We start from the raw sequence: 20,325 nt of genomic DNA, 5'->3' as shown, positions 1-20,325 counted from the left end.
AACATCAAGCAAAAAGTGGGTGCTAGAAACAATATCATACGAAAGCTTACTGGCACAACCTGGGGATCACAACCAGATACAGTGAAGACATCTGCCCTTGCGCTGTGCTACTCTGCTGCTGAGTATGCATGCCCAGTGTGGAACACATCTCACCACACTAAAGCAGTGGATGTGGCTCTTAATGAGACATGCCGCATTATCACAGGGTGCCTGCGCCCTACACCACTGGAAAAATTACACTGTCTAGCCGGTATTGCACCACCTGACATCCGCCGGGAAGTAGCAGCCAGTAGTGAAAGGACCAAGGCAGAGACATCTCCAGCCCATCCCCTGTTTGGGTATCAGCCAGCACGTCAACGACTTAAATCTAGAAATAGTTTTCTAAGATCTACAGAGACACTCACTGGAACACCTCAGCAAGCGAGAGTCCAAAAGTGGCAGGCCCAAACCCAGAACCTCAACCAATGGCTGATACCCAATGAGACTCCCCCCTGGGCACACAGAGGACTGGGCGACCTGGAAGGCACTGAACAGACTGCGCTCTGGCACCACGAGATGCAGAGCCAACCTTCAGAAATGGGACTACAAAGTGGAATCCTCGACATGCGAGTGTGGAGAGGAGCAAACCACTGACCACCTGCTGCAATGCACCCTGAGCCCTGCCACATGCACAAGGGAGGACCTTCTTGCAGCAACACCAGAGGCACTCCAAGTGGCCAGATACTGGTCAAAGGACATTTAATCAACTCTCATACTCACAAATTTTGTAATCTGCTTGTTTGCTTTGTTCTGTTAGAAATGTAATATAATTTGACTGGTTGTTCTGACACGACAAATAAATATTATATAAATAATATATTATAATAATAATCTATAATAATGGCAATAGTATTAATATAACACAATAATATAACAATATATAACAATAGGAATATAAAATAGTGATATAAATAATATGTATGTTTATTTATTATATAAATAATAGTAATATATAATACAGGTAATTTGAATTTGTTTTAATTTTAATAGTTGTTTGATTATTTTTCTCATGTTAAATATTTATATTCTAGCATGGATTTTAAAAGGAAATAATAAATTAAAAACAATTTATTTTCATGTATATAAAATAATTAGAAAATATAAAATAAGCTATACAACAAAATATTACTACTAATGGAATACTACTAAAAATAATGGTACATAATATTAATATAATATATAATATTCTGATAATAAAATGAAAAATAGTAGTAACACATTATAATAAAGTATCAAATAATAATACTACAAACGAATAATATAATCTATAATAAGACTAATACTACAAACACATAATATAATATACTAATACTAGTAATACTGCAAACAAAAAGATGATATAATACTCTAAAAAACTAGTAGTAATACTACAAGTAATATAATAATATGAATAATACTACAAACAAATTACACAATAATCTACACATGAATAATATGATACTAATACTAATAATACTGCAAACAAATAATATGATATATCGTATATAGTCAAAGATATGCTGAATTTTTCAGACCTTTTTATGGTCTGAAAAAGCCTCCCTTGGCTTATAATGGGGTCAAGCCGGGCAGCGGAGCCTGGAGGCCATTGCTTCCAATATATTATATATTTCTCTCTCATCTTCCCCTCCCTAAACAGTGTGTTTTCTTTTCTGCTTCTGTTCTGCTATAAAAACATTTTCCCCTGAAATATTTGTTAATCTCGCCTACAGATATATAGGCATTTCACCCTGCAAGCCTTTGCAGTCCCTACGTATCTATATATTTATATCTATGTATATACATTAATTTTATACATTAATTTCCCCTCATATGTTTGCAGGTCTTTTCAAATCCTATATATATATAGATATCTAGAGATTTCTATGTACCTGTATATGTATGCGTTATTTATATATGGGAATCTTCCACTCACATGTTTGTAATGCAAATCCTATATAGGTATCAATAAATATAGAGGTACCTATATTAAATATCTGTATATCTGTGTGTGTATATGTGTATATATAAAAATAATTTTATATATGAATTTTCCCCTCACATGTTTGCAAGTCTTTGCAAATCCTATATAGATATAATTATAAAGAGAGAGATGTCTAGATAGATAGATATGAATATAGATATATAGGGCTTGCAAATATTACAGGGGGAAACTGTAATTTTATATTCTTATATAAAACTATATAAGAATAAGAATAATTGTATTTATTTCATTGCAGTCCTCTCCTCCTTCAAGTCAAATCGCTCAAAGAAGATTTACAGAAAGGTAAGGCTATCATAGAAAGATGGTAGAATATATGTGTGTGTGTGTGTGTGTGTGTGTATATATATGATACTATTATTATGCTCCTTTCAGAAACCATCAGCGTAGACCAGACAGTTGCTCAGGTCTTCCGCCTGAGGCCCTACCAAGATGTGCATGTCAATGTCGTCGATCCAAAGGTAAATATTATAATGTAATTCAATAATAATTTAATATAATATATTTTAATAAAAATGTAATAAATTATAATTATAGCAGCTCATGCTTCTAAGAGAAAGTCTGGCTAGACAGAGGACAAGGGCATAAATATTTTAATAAGAATTATATAATATATGATGATATGTTTTAATAATTGAATGTATTTGAATAATATACTATAGTAATGTTCCAAAATATTACTATTATATTAATATGTTTTATATAAATGTAATATATTTTGTATAACTATAAGACCTTTTAATAATATAATATAAACTAGATTATAATATAACAATAATAATATAATTTAGAAATGTAATACTATTATAAGAATAATATATTTTAATCTATCTATCTTCTATACATCTATACACATAATAAAAGTGAAAATGTGTATGATTTCCCCTTAGAAAATCCTGCTTGCTCGGGGCCATTATGTTGTTTTGGTTGACCCATGATTCTAGCCTAGTCTGGAGAAGCTTGGCATACATCTTTCCTATTATAGAGAGCAGGCTAATAGGTCGATAGTTTGTTGGATCATTTTGGTCTCCTTTTTTGAATATTGGGACCATTATGGAGGAGGTCCATGCCTTTGGCATGAACCCCTTTTCGTTGATCCTTGTAAAAAGGTGTGCTAGCAGGTTTGCCCACCATAGTGGGTTTGCCTTCAGTATTTCAAGTGCTGAGAAGCCTCCAAAGGCACTCCCTCCAAGGACATTGCAGGTTGTAGTGAACGCCATAAGCATGTAGCCCAGCCCCTGCCAACGTCTTGTCTACAGCATCATCCGTTGGGAGCCCCTCCCTCAACACCAACTGCTACTCCGGGACCAGAGTAAAGAGAGGGGTCCAGGAAGATACTGTATTTATTTTATTTATTGTATTGTATACTACTTGTAAGCCGCTCTGAGTCCCCTTCGGCGTGAAAAGGGCGGCATATAAATGTCAAAAATAAATAAATAAAACATAATAAACGTCCTCCCCAAACACCATAGTGCCCGCCAGCCAATTGAAGGCTTACATTCGGGGATGATTCCATCCTAGATGTTGTGTTTTTCTTCCAGAATGGACATCCCAGGGTTTCTTTCTCTCTCTATTGGCGTGGAATTTGCGTAACCCCGCCCTCTGCCTCCCCCTTAACCTTTTCCTACTCTTTCCTATGGCAAACAGCAAACAGAGGAAGGCTTCACTTTGATTTATAGGAATTATTGTACATACAGAGAGCACTGTGAATGAGAAAACAATATCAATTTAAATAATAATAACAATAATTATAGTAATATAATTTAAATGGTTCTGGCCCAGTTTACCTGTCCAAACGTATCTCCTGCTATGAACCATCTCGCAGCTTAAAATCGTCAGGAGAGGCCCTGCTCTCGATCGCACCATTCTCACAAATGCAGTTGTTGGGGACAAGAGACAGGGCCTTCTCAGCAGTGGCCCCCGTCTGTGGAACTCCCTCCCTAAGGACATCAGGCTGGCCAGCTCCCTTCTGTCCTTCAGGAGACAACTGAAGACCTGGCTGTGGGACCAGGCGTTTGACTAGAGGCATTGACCAGAAGACAATGGCAGCTTGGAAAGGAAACTTGAACATTATGGCATTGGATTTGTTTGGCTGGATCTTGGTTTTAGCGGCATGTTAGTTGAATGTTAAATTTTTTGATGATTTTTTGATGATTTTTGTAATGTTTTAATCAAGCTTTACTGTTTTTAATTGAATGTATATGTTGACTGATGCTTATGTAAAGTCTCCCTGAGTCCCCTTGTGGGAGAAGGGAGGGGTAGAAATGAAGGAAAGAATTAATTAAAGTAATATATTGAAAAAATAATAATAATTCAAAATAAAATAATAGCAATTAAAATAATACATTAAAATAATAATTATTAACATATTCATAATAATAATGCATTATTTTGCATTTCCAGGATGTGACCCTCGATTTGGTAGAATTAACCTTCAAAGATCAGTACATCGGTCGAGGGGATATGTGGCGGCTAAAGAAGAGCTTGGTGATTTGCATAATTTATTCGTTTGCCTAATTTGCAGAATTTATTTGTATGTTACAAATTTATTTATGTATTATTTGCATTCACTTCTTAGGTCGGCACCTGTGCGTACGTCACTCAGAAAGTGGAATTTGCCGGAATTCGGTATTACTCTCATTGTTTATTATTATATCATTAATATAATAATATTATATTTTATATTTTCTAATTTTATTTAATATTGATAATATTTTATGTTATATTTATTTAATATTTTAATATATTATATTCAATAATATTGTAAGTTAGTGAATCTATTTGAGGATTTAGAATTGTATTTTATGTATTTAAATTAGTTTATGGCTCATAATTCATAATTCATTATTTCAATTGAATTAAATAATTATTTATATTTTTAGTAAACTTTGATTGAATTAATTACTCATTTTTAATTTGTTAATTATTTACATTTTTTATTTATTTAAATTTTATTATTCACATTTTTTAGTGTTGTTGATTACTATTGTTATATTTGATTTTATAGGGCCCAAGCCGGAGAGCTTTGGGTTAAAAGCGAAAAAGTGACTTGTGGTTATATCAGCGAAGACACTCGGGTAAGACATTTCCTGATATAATTGAAAATATATATGCACATTTGTTGATTTGTTCCATGAAGGCTCCCATTGGCTTCAATGGATCAGGACCAAAACATGTCAGATATATTTGTTATGCCCTAAATTAAAATGATTGGAGTCTTTTAAGTATGAAACCCAGCCAATTTTGGAGCAAATGCTCAAAAAATGAAAATTGGAATTGGAAAGGATCAGCTGCAGAGCTTAGTATATACATATACTGAGGCATATATTTCTATGCCTCACAGGTGGTTTTCCGCTCAACCTCCGCCATGGTTTACATCTTTATCCAGATGAGTTGCGAAATGTGGGATTTCGACATTTATGGTATGGGAAGAAAACAAATATAATGAAACATAAAATGTATTACAATAATAACAAGATTATAATTTCTGGGTATTTTCATTTACGCAGGTGACCTCTATTTTGAGAAGGCCGTCAACGGTTTCCTGGCTGACCTTTTCACCAAGTGGAAGGTCAGCTTGTTGTTGTTTTGTTGTTGTTGTTTTTGTTGTCATTGCTTTGTGAAGGTCTAACAAATGTATGTTGTCTCCTTCAGGAGAAGAACTGCAGCCACGAAGTGACCGTCGTCCTTTTTTCTAGAACGTTCTACGAGGCTAGGTCCATAAGTAAGTCCTTGTGCAAGACCATTTACATTTTTCACTCATATTTAAATTTTCTTGTTTTCACATTTTGCTCTTATTTAAATTTCCCCGTTTTCACTTTTTCCTCGTATTTAAATTTTCCCATTTTTATGTTTTGGTCATATTTCAATTTTCCCGTTTTCACATTTCCCTCATTTTTAAATTTCCCCTTTTTCACTTTTCCTCGTATTTAAGTTTTTACATTTCCCTCATGTTAAAATTTCCCCATTTTCACATTTACCTCATGTTAAAATTTTCCCGTTTTCACATTTTGCTCACATTTAAATTTCCCCTTTTTCATGTTTCTCTCATATTTAATTTTCCCCATTTTCACTTTTTCCTCGTATTTAAATTTCCCCGTTTTCACATTTTGTTCATTTTGTTCATATTTAAATTTCCCTGTTGTCATATTTTCATTGTATTTAAATTGCTCTTTTTTCACGTTTTCCTCATATTTACATTTCCCCATTTTCTTGTTTTGCTCATATTAAAATTTTCCCATTTTCCTCGTATTTAAATTTCCCTGGTTTTCATGTTTTGCTCTTTAATTACCCTGCTTTCACTTTTTCCTTCCAATTTCCATGTTTTCACTTTTCTCTCTTACTATTTGAGATTATTTCCCCATAAAGCAAATTCTGTATTGAACTATCAACCGAAATAATAGAAAAATTAAGAAAATACTAAAAATAATAGTAAGAAATAATTATAATAATTCCTTCCTTCGTTTCAATTTTGCTCAGTTTGAGATTATTTCCTCATTAACATAAATCAATCAAAATAATCGTAAAATGAACAACAAAATATCCAAAAATAATAGTAAGAAATAATTATAATAATTCAAACTTGAGATTATTTCCCTGTAATGTAAATCCTATATGGAACAAAATAACGATAAGAGGAAGAATTATAATAAGGACAGTCATAACTGTAAATTCTGAATAACTTTTTGGAAGGGGGGAAACGTTCATAATCATTCAACCAAGTGGATATTTATTTAAATGTTTTCTCTTCCTCCCTCTGTATTTTAGGCGACTTTCCAGAATCGCACCGCCCCGCCATTCAACAAGATCACCAAGGCCGGTCCTATGAGGATTTTTACAAGTAGGTTCCTCCCTAATACAGTTCCACTTCTGTCATTGATTTACTCCATTGGTTTTCCCCATGGAACACCCTTTTTGGGGACATGACATGAAGTGACCTTAGCTCACTTCCTGTTGTCATTCTCTGTGATGCTTTCAGGGTCGTGGTCCAGAACGAGAGGCGGGAGGAATGGACCTCATTACTCGTTACCATCAAGAAGCTCTTCATCCAGTACCCCGTCCTGGTCCGACTGGAGCAAGCGGGTGGGGAAAATACTCCTTTATAGGTTTCATATAGAAATGAATTTAATATTTCACATAGAAATACATTTAATAATATTCATATTTCAATGAATAGTATAGAAACACACCCACACATCTATAACTTGGCACAAAGACTCAACATGGCCAACTGGCAGGATTTAGGGATGATTGCCCTCAGAATCTGTAAGTTGTACTTGTATCTGCATCCAGAGAAACTGACAATCGACCAGGAGCAAACTTGGCACAGAGAAGTCCCATGACCAACTGAACATACTACAGAGGTTTGGGGAAAATGACCTTGATTTTGGGAGGTGTAGTTCACCTGCATCCCAAGAGCACTCAACCCAGCTGATGACCCAACATGGCCAAATGTGAATACTGGCAGGGTTTGGGGGTGATTGCCCTGGGAATCTGGGAGCTGTAGTTCTCTTTATCCAGAGAGTACTGAACACATCGTAACGACGGATCTGGACCAAACTTAAGTGATATTACCTAACATCCCAAAACAAACAATGCCTGCTTATAATATCCCATGGTCTGTTGTAGCCGAAGTGATTGAAAGTACTGCAAATCCCATCATCTGTGGTCCATCCTCTCTCAAACAGCACCAGGACGTAAAGTGGGTCATGGGGGTTATGTGTGCCAAGTTTGGTCCATGTTAGTCTTCCATGGGGTCACAATGGCCTGTAGAGGTGGCAGCCAATCAGAAACTGCCATACACACTGACACCCACACAAATGACGGATCTGGACCAAACTTGGCACACAGATTCCCAGCGACCAACGGAACATACTGGAGAAGTTTGGGGGACATTGATCTTGATTTATGGCCATTATAGTTCACATGCATGCAGAGAAACTGACCCCCACCAACAATGCACTGGGACCAAAGTTAGCACAGAGAAGCCCCATGACTAAGTGAACATACTGCAGGGGTTTGTGGGAATAGATCTTGATTTTGGATGTTGTAGTTTGCCTGCATCCAGGGAACACTGAACCCAGCCCGCAACGGACCTGGGCAACACTTGGCATACAGGGCAACAATATGGGCAGCTGTGAATACTGGAGGGGTTTGGGGTTACTGTTCTGGGAATCTGGGAATTGTAGTTCACCCTTATTCAGATTGGCCTGAACCCAACTGATGTCAGATCTGGACCAAACTTGGCACACAGACCCAACATGGCCAACTGTGCGTACAAGCAGGGTTTAGGGGTGAATGACCTTGGCTCTGGGAGTTGTTGTTCACCCTTATCCAGAGATCTTGATACACAGACCCAACATGGCCAACTGTTAATACTAGTGGGGTTTCAGGGTTATTTCCCAGGGAATCTGGGAATTGTAGTTCACCCACATCCTTATGCATTTTCTAATGGGAGCATTCATAAACAACAAAATCAAAGACTCCTTTTCTAATAGTGTTATTAATTTATTAAATAATATGACCTAACACTCCAAAACAAACAATGCCGTTTTCAAATAACCCAGGCACTGCCATGTACTCAAGCTAGTATATAATAAAGCGCTAAATAAAATGTGATATAAAACATATTAAAATACAAATAAAATATTATAAAATACAAAATTTCTTTACATTTCATATAGGAATTAATTTTAAATTTGTATGGAAATTCCTTTACTTTCGTGTAGAAAATCATTTACCTTCCATATAGGAATTCATTCATACTGTTTGTGTTTCAAATAGAAATTCATTGACTTTCATCTAGAGTACCATAGAGTGGTGTGGGAGGACCTAGAAAATGCCTAGAGGGGGCATATTTTGAGGATGAATGGGATCCTATGACTCATCTGGTGATCCTTCTCTCCTAGAGGGGTTCCCTCCGGGACGTAATTCGACCTCAGCCCAAGGAAACTATTTGGAGGCCATCAACCTGTCCTTTAATGGTGAGCAGAAAGACTACCGCAGATCAGAAGTGTAGTGAGATCACAGTATTGCATTGTTAGTAGTATTATCCGAATTATAGGAAGCGAGAGTCATTGGTTTTGTCCATTTCATTGAGTCACAGATACATTTTGAAAGACGAAACCTATGTAAATGAAAGCTTTCCCATCGAAAAAGGAAATGCTGTATGATTGGCTTGTCTAGGACCCATAGAAATATCTCGAAAACCATAAAAAATCTGGGATTTGTACAATCTTAATTTTGAGGACCCAGTGGGGATGGAGGAATCAACCGTTTTGTCCTTGCTCATTAGTCAGTTTAGAGGAGAGATAATTAAGTTTTGGAGTTGATAGACTTGACCTATGAAAATGAAAATTTCCCCATAGAAAATGTTTCAGAGTTGTATAAAGAAATTCTTAGAAAATTCTCAAACTTGTAAAAATATTTCAAATTTGTATAAAGATTTGAAAAAAAAATTCTCAAACTTCAAATAAGTAAAAAGAGACTCAGAAAAGACTTGAACTTGAAAAAAACACTTCAAATTTGTAAGAAGAGATTTGTAAAGAAATCTCAGACTTGTCCGAAAAAATAACACGACTTTCTTTGTTTATCCCAACCAGTCTTTGACAAGCATTACATCAACCGAAATTTTGACCGGACGGGTCAGATGTCGGTAGTGATCACACCCGGTGTGGGCGTCTTTGAGGTGGACCGCCTCCTCATGATCCTGACCAAGCAACGCATGATCGATAACGGTAAACAAACAAACCCATATTTATTAGACATTGATTTAATAAACTTCATCTTCTTTTGTGAGTGTTTGATATTTGGTTCTCTCCATCGGCGTGATAATCACAGCAGCAATGGGAGATATAGCCCAGTCAGAATGGGAGATAGTGTAATTGTGATAGGAGATATAGTTAAGTAAGGGTGGGAGATATTGTCTAATCATAATGGGAAATATCGTTCAGAAAGGATAGGAGATATAATCCAGTCATGATGGGAGATACTATCCAATTGTAATGAGAGACATAATATAATCATGATGGGAAATATCGGCCAATCCTGATGGTATAGTCCAGTTGTGATGGGAGATGTTGTCCAATCGTGATTATTGATATAGTCCAATCATGATGGGGGATACAGTGTAATAGTGATGAGAGATAATTGTCCAGTTGTGATGGGCGATGTAGTTCAATAATATATGGAGGGAATTGGATTACTCACCATATGAAATATTTCCTTACTTTTGGTAGGGATCGGTGTCGATTTGGTCTGTATGGGAGAGCAACCCCTCCATGCCGTTCCTCTCTTTAAGGTAGGACTTCGTTTATCTTACTCATTCTTATTTATTGTAGGCATTTCCTGGACCTCCTGTGCAAGAATACCATAGAGTTGCGCTGGAAAACCTAGAAAATGCCCTGAGGGCACATTTTTTTCCTTTTTATTTCTTACAGCTACACAATCGTTCCAGTCCTGGGGATTCCCGTTTGGGAGATGACTATAACATACCGCATTGGATAAACCACAGGTATATCTCATTGAGGAATTGTATATCTATATAAATAAAAATGTAATATTCATTTGTGGGATTAACATAACTAAAAAAACCACTGGACAAACTGACACCAAATTTGGACACAATACACCTATCAGGCCAACAAGTGACCATCACTCATAAAAACACTGAAAAACACAGCAGAAGAGACTTAAAAAGCCTAAAAATAAAAATACATTACAATGCATTCACAAAACCACACACACACATATACATGCAAACACACATATATACCCATATACACAGAAATATGCACACACATATACACACACAAAATATATATACAGACTGGGCCACAGCAATGCGTGGCAGGGGACAGCTAGTATTGTGTGTGTGTGTATGTGTATATATGTAATTCTAGAGTTGTCAATAACAATATACCAAAATATTTTTTTTACAGTTTCTACACTTCAAAAAGCCAGCTCCAATGTAATAGCTTCACTCCACGCATCAAGCTGGCAGGCAGAAAGGTAAGGATATTCCCATTTCATATATTACCCCCCCCCCCCCCGATATTTTCAAACTTAAATTAAATTCTGAAGGTGCTATTGGTAAAATAAAATGGTTCCCTCACGGACCTCACTCTTTCTCTGTTTTCCTGCCTTTCGCAGCCGCAGGGTGAAAGGGCAAAGAACAGCAAGGATTCATGTGAGTCATTTCCCCAAATTATTTAATTTAGTTTGTTGTTAGTCTTGTAATCACTGTATTACTCCATTAATAACCATACAGTTGTCCTGTAATAACTACAGTTCTATTGTAATAACAGTAGTGTTGTTATTCCCATTATAACCATAGGGTTGCCTCATCATAACCATGGTGTTGCCCCATAAGAATTATAGGATTCCTCCATAATATGTGGGATAGTGATCCTCTCGTCCCTTAAGAATCATACAGTTGTCCTGTAATAACTGTAGAGTGGTCCCTTAATAACAGTGGCTCTGTTAGTCCCATTATAATTATACGGTTGTCCCGTGATAACAGTGGTGGTGTTATTCCCATTATAACCATGGGGTTGTCTCATCATAACCATGGGCTTGCCCCGTAAAAATTATAGGATTCCTCCTTAATATGTGGGATATTGATCCTTTCTTTGTCCCATAATAACCATACAGTTATAGGATTTCTCCATCGTAAGTGTGCTGTCGATACTCTTGTTATAATAGTACAGTTGTCCTATAATAACCAAAGGGTTGTCTGATAGTAACCATAGAGCTGCCTCTTAATAGCTGTAACGTCATCTCATGATATTGTGCTGTGCTGTAATGGGCATAGGGTTGTCTTGTTCCGTAATGTTTCAATTACTGTTGTGACCCTAGTGTTGTGTTTCCAGCGCTGGGAGCTCCGAAAGAAACTGAGAACGCCCTTCCAATCCAGGTGGACTACGATGCCTATGATAGCCAGGTCTTCAGGCTCCCTGGACCCTCCCGGGCACAGCGTTGTGCCCCATTCCGGTGAGAGGGGGCCCTCCCTCCTGTGATACCTATCTGTGGCCTTGTTCCATAGTCACCAGGGTGGCGTCTGGACGCAATTTTATGGGTTTGTCTATAGTCACCATAGAGGTGTCTCCCAACTGGGGGATTGTCTCATAATAACAGTGGAGTTTTCCTGCTATAGCTGTAGCCTTACCCCTTAATAACTGTGGGTTGTGCTGCTAAATTCATAGTGTTATCCCATAATGACCAGGGCATTGTCTTGTTATATCAATGGTCTTATCCCATAATATTATATTATATCCATGGCCTTATCCCGTAATAAGTGGGGCCTTGTGCTACTATATTCATGGCATTATCCCATAATGACCAGGCCCTTGTCCTGTAATAACAAGGGGGTTGTCCTGTTATATCCATGGTCTAATCCCATAATATCCTATTATATCCATTGCATTAACCTGTAAGAACTGGGGCCATGTTTGTTATATCTATGACATTATCCTATAATAACCAAGGACTTGTCCTGTTATATCCATGGCATTATCCCATAATAACAAGGGGGTTGTCCTGTAATATCAATGATCTGATCTCATAATATCCAATTATATCCATGGCCTTATCCCATAATAACCAGGGTCTTGTGCTACTATATCCATGGCACTATCTCGTAATGACCGGGGCCTTGTTTTGTCATATCCATGATCTTATCCCATAATAACGAGGAGATTGTCCTGCTATATTCATGGTGTTATCCCAGAACATTGTCCTGTTATATCCATGGCCTTATCCCACAATAACCATGGGGCTGCCCTGTCATAATCGGTGGATTGTCCTGCAGTCGCCCTAGTGTCATGTGATGAAGTAGGGAATTTCCCGCGCAGGTCAGTCCGGGAACGCGAGAGCCGTCCCCGGAAAAGCTCAAGCTCCTACGACGTCTCGTCCAGCCCTTCCCGCCTGGGAGGCCGGGCACTTCATCTTCCCCCAGAAGAAGCGCGGAGCCAGGCCTCGGACGACAGCTCCCTCGGCCGCATCTCCAACATCCTCATGATCCCCCGCCCACACCTTCACACGACCTATGAAGTCAGCAGCTCCTTGGGATACACTGGCCACCGAGGTGAGGACAATCCTGATATTTGGAAGCTCGTCTATATTTATTTTTTTACAAATTTGTTTATATGTGTTGTCTTGATAAATATAACATCGCCATATGGACCCAAAGACTGTGAATGGCAACAAGCAATGAATCGATGTTCTCTCGTGGTATTTTTTGCAGACGCCCTGGAGAGCATGTTGGAATCGCAACAGCGCGACTCCAGCGCTCCTGGAAGGTTCCACGTCGGAAGTGCCGAGTCCATGTTGCACCTCCGTTCAGCTGGAGGGTACGCCCCGCAACGGGCCCTCATAAACCCCTTTGCCCCCTCTCGGATGCCCATGAAACTCACCTCCAACCGGCGGCGTTGGGTACACACTTTCCCTGTGGGTGAGTAAGGAATGCTGTTTGCATGTCTCCCTCAATTGCTGATGAGAGCTATGCAATCGATGAAAAACCCGTTACAAAATTCAAAACTCATATTTATGTGTATATATGTGTATATTAGGACTGGGTGGCCCATGAGGTCTCTTCCAACTCTATGATTCTACTTTAGAAATGAAAGGCTGGTGCCCCCCTAATTTCTTTTCATCTACCTCTCAGCCTTCTTTTCAGGCTAAACATGGCCAGCTCTTTAAGCCACTCCTCATAGGGCTTGTTCTCCAGACCCTTGATCATTTTAGTCACCCTCCTCTGGACACATTCCATCTTAGAGTCAAAATCTCCCTTCAATTATGGTGCCCAGAATTGGACACAATATTCCAGGTGTGGTCTAACCAAGGCAGAATAGAGGGGTAGCATGACTTCCCTGGATCTAGACGCTATACTATTGATGCAGGCCAAAATCCTGTTGGCTTTTTTTGCCGCCACATCACATTTTTTTGCCTTCATTTTTTGTTTGTTTATAAAGTGTAACATACAGTGAGATTAACTTTTTTAAATTAAATGTTTTAATGGCCTCTTTGGAAGTGATATAAGCTGCCTTGAATACCGTTCTCAGGGAACGGTGTAACATGAAATGATCAGTGATATGTAGCAGGGGAAACAACAAGACTGGTATAATTAACAATTAACATTTGTGAATAAATGAAGATTTACATCCATCATTGATTGGACAGGTCCATCAGGAGAAGCTATCCAAATCCACCACCAGACCCGCCAGAACATGGCGGAGATGCAAGGGAGTGGACAACGGGATTGGACGCATTCCTCTGCCGAACTCCTGGAGCTCGCCTACCATGAAGCCACGGGGAGGTCAGGTTCGCCCCCAAATCCTGTGTATCTAGGGTCCTTTGGGTTTGGTCAATCGGCCTTATGAATCCTTTTTGGCTTTTTCAGGCACGGGGTTTTCCGCCATCCAGACGACACTGTTTCCTTCTCAAGTTTCAGCGGGACAGAAGATTATCCTCACCAGTTAACGGGGAGCCATGGTACTGATGAAAGTCTCTTGTTTTGTACAAACGAAGATCAACAGGCTCCAAATTTCAACATTTTGACTGGATAATTTGGTTTCCCGCAGGGACGAACGTCAGAACCCAAGCCAAAGACTCAGCCGACGGATCAGTCTCTAACTCTCCAGATCCAAGTAAGTATTGAGGTAGAACCCAAAACATAACTGAAAAAGAGATGGGAACGAGACCTGGTTCCTAAATCTAGAGTCCCACCACAACCCACAACTTCTTGTCCGCGGCTGTTTTTCCTCTTATTTCTCCATCACTCAATATCGGGGGGTGGTGGGAAGGCTCATATTTAATTTGTCTTGTTCTGGGCCATTCACAGTTTGTCCTCTTGCTTTGCTAACTAAAACCTGCTCATTGGGGAGGAGGGTGAATTAATTCCACGGGTGATGAATAGAGGGCACACTTCTCCAAGCTCTCCTACTTGCCTGCCCCTGATTTAAATAACGTTTGAATACTTTTAGACATATCCGAAATTGCATGAGGGGTTGAACGATGAGTTGGCATGGGGGCCCTGCGTTATTTTAACAAACTCTGTCTTTCTTTCTTCCTTCCTTTTCCTCCCCACCCTCCTTCCTTCTTCACCTCTCCCGCCCTCCTCCTTCCCCGGCTTCCTGTCCTGTCCTGGGCAACCTTTCACTCCTGCCTCCGCTTCCCCTCCCCGACCCCCCCTCCCCGAATGAATGGTTTCCTCCTTCCGCCCCCATGATGCAACGAGGCAGTTCTGCTGACCCTGTCTGCTCCCCCCATAGTGCCAGGCTTCTGTTGTACCGTCGGGGTGGACTGGAAGTCCCTCACTACCCCGGCCTGCCTCCCCCTCACCACGGATTACTTCCCCGACCGCCAGAGCCTCCAGAATGACTACACCGAGGGATGCTACGACCTTCTCCCGGAAGCCGATATGGACAGGTACGCCTTTGTAGATGGCATCAGGATACGCAGCGTCCGGGGGTGTAATGATTATTACCCCAATGAATGAGATGGGGAACAGAAGGCGATATCGCAATATATGCTATGACCTCCTCCTGGAAGCCGATATGGACAGGTATAGCCCTGTATGTGGCATTGTATACTGCATCACAATAAACAGGATCTGGGAGTTGTTTTATTGTTTCATTCCATTCCCCCCTCCCCTCCTTGGACATACAATTTATACTGCAAACTACAGAAGTTACTATTGAAATATCAATCTCAATCTTAATTTTTCCACTTCACATCTTAACACATTTTCTAAGCCAGGGGTCCACAAACTTTTTAAACAGAGGGCCAGGTCACAGTTCCTCAAACTGTTGGAGGGCCGGATTATAATTTGAATTCCTATGCACACTGCACATATCTTATTTGTAGTGCAAAAATCACTTAAAACAATACAATAATTAAAATGAAGAACAATTTAACAAATATAAACTTATTAGTATCCCAGTGGGAAGTGTGGGCCTGCTTTTGACTCATGAGATAGGATTGTTGTCATTGTTGTTGTGTGCTTTCAAGTCGTTTCAGACTTAGGTTGACCTTGAGCGAGGGCCGGGTAAATTACCTTGGAGGGCCGCATCCGGCCCCCGGGCCTTAGTTTGAGGACCCATGCTCTAAGAGATTCCTGACTGGTTCCCACATCCTCTTAATTATCATAACCTTTTCCATTTTGTCTATATTGCTCCATTTACAGTTTTCTTATTTCCACATTTAACATACTAACTTGCACCAATTCGTCAGAGTCCAATTTATTTTTTCTTTCCAACGCCTCACTAAAACGCTATTAATTTGTCAACCAATTTTTCTTTTTGTATATTATTCACTCCTGTTGGATGGGGTTAAACTCCCCCTGAAGACTCAGCTTTGCAGCTTGGGAGTGATCCTGGATTCATCGCTGAGCCTGGAACCTCCGGTCTCAGCGGTGGCCAGGGGAGCTTTTGCACAATTAAAACTTGTGTGCCAGCTGCGCCCGTACCTTGGGAAGTCTGATCTGGTCACAGTGGTCCACGCTCTTGTTACATCCCGAAAAGATTACAGCAACGCACCCTATGTAGGGTTGCCTTTGAAGACTCTTTGGAAACTCCCAACTAGTCCAATCGGCGGCAGCCAGATTACTCACCAGAGCGACACACAGGAAGCATACCACTCCCCTGTTACGTCAGCTCCATTGGCTGCCGGTCCACTTCCGAACGCAATTCAAAGTGCTGGCCTTAGTCTATAAAGCCCTATAAGGTTCCAGCCCAGCTTACTTGTCTGAACGTATCTCCCTCTATGATCCACCTCGGAGTTTAAGATCATCGGGGAGGCCCTCCTCTCTATCTCGTTACCCTAGCAAGCGGGCGATTGGCGGGGACAAGAGACAGGGCCTTCTTGGTGGTGGCCCCCATCTGTGGAACACACTTCCCAGTGAAATTAGGTCGTCTCCATCTCTCCTCTCCTTTAGAAAAAAAGTTTAAATCATGGCTATGAGACCAGGCATTCGGGTCACAGGCTTAGAAGTAATAATCACAATGACTCAGGAGAATTGATAATGGACAGGCCTCGGACTGGGACTCTGGATGGTGAATTGGATTTGGATGTGGTTGTATTGTTGTTAGTATTGTTTTTAATTGAAATTTTTAATCTTTTAACCAATGTTTAATTTGTGTTTATGTTGCTCTTGTTTGTTTTGTTGTTGACATCTAATGCTTGCCAGTTGTAAGCCGTACTGAGCCCCCCCTCCCCCCCCCCCCGGGTTGAGAAGGATATAGATACTTGTAATAAGTAAATAGTCCTTTCATACATTTCTATTAGCTATTATTACTTGTAGATTTCACATTCTATTGATTTCTCCTTCAATCATTCTCCAGTATTCTTGCATTTGATCACGTTCCCATATCATGTGATTAAAAACCCTCTTTGTTCACAACCATGCCAACACCTTTCCTTTATTCCTGGTAAGAAATGTGAAAGTTGTGCAGGAGTTCTGTACCATTTTTTAATGGTTGGCTTGTAATAATCATTGCATCATCAGCAAAATGATTGAGCTTTATTTCTTCCTTTTGTCCTTCTTCCTTTTCTATTGTATATCCTGTCCAATTAGTGCTATTCTTGATGCATTCAGCTAGTATTTCTATCGCTATTACAACTAGAGTAAGGGAAAATGGACAACCTTGTTTTGTATCATTTAAAATTGGGATTTCTCCTGTCCTTCCATCGTTCACCCTTACTCTTTCTTTACAGTTTCTATACAACTGTTGCAATGTTTTGCAAAAATGTTTCCCCATATTCAGCCGTTGATACAATCTTAACAAAAATGTATGATTGGCCTTATCAAAAGCTTTATAAACGTCCAATTTGAGAATTCCAATTTTTTTTCTTATTCAAATTTGCGTGGTTTATTGCAATTACCACATTTTATTGGATCCCCAATTTTTCTTCTCTTCACAAATCCATATTGATCTTCTTTGATTATTTTTGGCATTATTGTTTTCAATCTTTTTACCAGAACTTTTATAAATATTTTATAATCCTAATTACACAGACTAATAAGTCTATAAAACCCTGGTTGTTTTAAATCTCTTCTCTTTTTTTGTATAGTTAAAATGTCTGATACTTTCCATGTTATTGTGATTATTACCTCAGTGGATGAGGTAGGGAACAGAAGGTGGCATCACAATATATGGCACAGGAAGACCTCCTCGGTCTCCGCTGTTACAATACACGACAAAAGTAGAGACACCTCCCCTCCCACTCTGGTATTCAAGGAGGTACGTTCCCAACAGATTGTGATTACCTGATGGATGAAATGAGAGTCATAAGACACCATAGTGATATATGATGCAGGAAGACTCCACCAACTTGATACATGATACAGTGAGACATCCCCTCCTCCCGTATCAGTGTGTGAGGGGGGGTATGTTCCCTATAAATTGTGATAACCCATTGGTTCCCATATCCACCATCACAATACGCAGCATTGTAAGACCTCCATCTCCGGGAGGGATACATTTCCCACAGATTGTAATTACCTGATGGTACCCATACCTGCCATCCTGATACACAGTATGTAAGACACATTCCCCGCGTATTGTGATTACCTCAATGGATGAGGTGGAGGACAGCAGGCAATACCGCAATATATGGCATAGGTCTCCTCGATCTCCACCATCACGGTACACAACAAAATAGGGACACCTCCCCCCATCCCAAATATTCAGGAGGTATGTTCCTGACATTGTGGTCAGGAAGTCATCAGATGCCATAGTGATAGATGACTATTCAAGGGGACACCCTCCCCTTATATTAGAGAATTGTGAGAATGACCCTGCTTCTGAATCCCAACAAACCCAACTCTTTGCTTCCCAGGCGAGACGAGGAAGGGGTCCAGATGACGGCCCAGCAGGTCTTTGAGGAATTCATTTGCCAGCGACTGATGCAGGGCTACCAGCTCATTGTCCAAAGCAAGCTGCAGAAAGCGGCGGCTGCTGTCCAGCCCCCACTGAGTAGTAGCCCCCTCTACAGCCGAGGTGAGGCAGCCATCTTTCTTGCTTTGTTACTCATAAGGGAAGTCAAGTTCTTGTTTGTTGGTTATTCAACATGGGCAACGAAGTGAGGCATATAGATATATATAATAAATATAATGAATCAAATGTATGTGCCTCTTGTTGTGGCGACTTAGGCCTGGTGTCCCGGAACCGGTTGGAAGAAGAGGACCAATACTGGCTGAGCATGGGGCGGACTTTCCACAAAGTTACTCTCAAGGATAAGATCATCACCGTCACACGATACCTGCCCAAGTGAGTGTCCTGCCTAAGCATTGGTTCAAACAGAGGACTGTTTTCTCCCTTTTCCAGCTCTAAGAAGGAGGGCCTACTTTCTCCTTTCTCCAGCTCTGAGGAGACTTACTTTCTCTCAGTCTGAAAAGGCCCACTTTCTCCCCTGTCCAGCTCTGAGGACTACTCTCTCTCATTTCTAAAAAGGCCTACCTTCTTCAGCTTTGAGAAAGACCTACTTTCTCCCTTCTCCAGTTCTGAGAATGCTTACTTTCTGTATATCCAGGAAGGCCTACTTTTTCTCTTCTCCAGCCTGAGGATTACTTTCTCCCTTCTTCAACTCTGAGAAGGCCGGCTTTCTTTATATCCAAGAAGGCCTACTTCCTCCCTTCTCCAGCTCTGGGAGGATTTGCTTTCTCCAGATCTGAGAGGAAGGCCTACTTCCTGCTTTCTCCTCTCTCCAGCTCTGAGAAGGCCAACTTTCTGTTATCCGAGAAGGCCTTCCTCCCTTTTCCAGCTCTGGGAGGGTCTACTGTCTCCAGCTCTCTTCTCCAGCTCTGATATTATTTTGTTGTGGTGGTTGTCTTTCTAGGTATCCATATGAGTCTGCACAGATCAACTACACGTACAGCCTCTGTCCGTCCCATTCAGATTCGGAGTTCTTTCTTTGTTGGGTGGAGTTCTCACATGAGAGACTGGAGGAGTACAAGTGGAATTACCTCGACCAGTATATCTGCTCTGCAGGTTCGGAGGACTTCAGGTCAGCCGCCTTTCCTTTCTCTGCCCCGTTTCCTCCCCCTTCCATAGAGACTTTTCTGTGTGGCAGGATGGCATCACTCCCGTATCTGCGGCGGATACCATAGCATTGGGTGGGAGGACCTTCCCCTCCATGGGACGAGGTCATTGAGAACGATGAAGGCATCCTCCGCAGTGAAGCGGATTACTTCCTTCTACTCATCAAATGCGAGGCAGCCATTGTCCTTCCAAGGTGGCCTCCAATCCAAATGAGAGTTGGTGATTGTCCTTCTAAGATGGCCTCCAGTCCAAATGATTGTTGGTGAATGT

At 40.1% G+C, this 20,325-nt stretch overlaps 1 protein-coding gene across 2 annotated transcripts in view; it reads left to right on the top strand.

The window, feature by feature from the left end:
* The window catches only part of DEPDC5 (DEP domain containing 5, GATOR1 subcomplex subunit), a 37,952-nt gene that overhangs the window by 6,294 nt on the left and 11,333 nt on the right, over positions 1–20,325 (top strand). Inside the window, exons 4-29 of one of the 2 annotated variants that reach the window (XM_060785219.2) lie at positions 2,256–2,302; positions 2,393–2,478; positions 4,421–4,504; positions 4,596–4,645; positions 5,025–5,094; positions 5,361–5,439; positions 5,527–5,588; positions 5,672–5,741; positions 6,785–6,857; positions 6,996–7,099; positions 8,926–9,000; positions 9,619–9,753; positions 10,255–10,316; positions 10,456–10,529; positions 10,957–11,026; positions 11,168–11,204; positions 11,887–12,007; positions 12,868–13,100; positions 13,260–13,466; positions 14,195–14,330; positions 14,415–14,506; positions 14,596–14,661; positions 15,286–15,442; positions 18,854–19,014; positions 19,167–19,284; positions 19,853–20,020. In XM_060785219.2, coding sequence (XP_060641202.2) covers positions 2,256–2,302; positions 2,393–2,478; positions 4,421–4,504; positions 4,596–4,645; positions 5,025–5,094; positions 5,361–5,439; positions 5,527–5,588; positions 5,672–5,741; positions 6,785–6,857; positions 6,996–7,099; positions 8,926–9,000; positions 9,619–9,753; positions 10,255–10,316; positions 10,456–10,529; positions 10,957–11,026; positions 11,168–11,204; positions 11,887–12,007; positions 12,868–13,100; positions 13,260–13,466; positions 14,195–14,330; positions 14,415–14,506; positions 14,596–14,661; positions 15,286–15,442; positions 18,854–19,014; positions 19,167–19,284; positions 19,853–20,020 — 2,637 coding nt within the window. Of the gene's footprint in view, positions 1–2,255; positions 2,303–2,392; positions 2,479–4,420; positions 4,505–4,595; positions 4,646–5,024; positions 5,095–5,360; positions 5,440–5,526; positions 5,589–5,671; positions 5,742–6,784; positions 6,858–6,995; positions 7,100–8,925; positions 9,001–9,618; positions 9,754–10,254; positions 10,317–10,455; positions 10,530–10,956; positions 11,027–11,167; positions 11,205–11,886; positions 12,008–12,867; positions 13,101–13,259; positions 13,467–14,194; positions 14,331–14,414; positions 14,507–14,595; positions 14,662–15,255; positions 15,443–18,853; positions 19,015–19,166; positions 19,285–19,852; positions 20,021–20,325 lie in introns of both variants that reach the window. The other variant, XM_067473338.1, reaches the window with a different exon arrangement.

Source organism: Anolis sagrei, chromosome X (genome assembly GCF_037176765.1).
Source record: "Anolis sagrei isolate rAnoSag1 chromosome X, rAnoSag1.mat, whole genome shotgun sequence".
NCBI classification, from domain to species: Eukaryota; Metazoa; Chordata; class Lepidosauria; order Squamata; family Dactyloidae; genus Anolis; species Anolis sagrei.
Note: the sequence above shows the minus strand (reverse complement) of the source record. Positions and strands in the feature narration are given on the sequence as shown.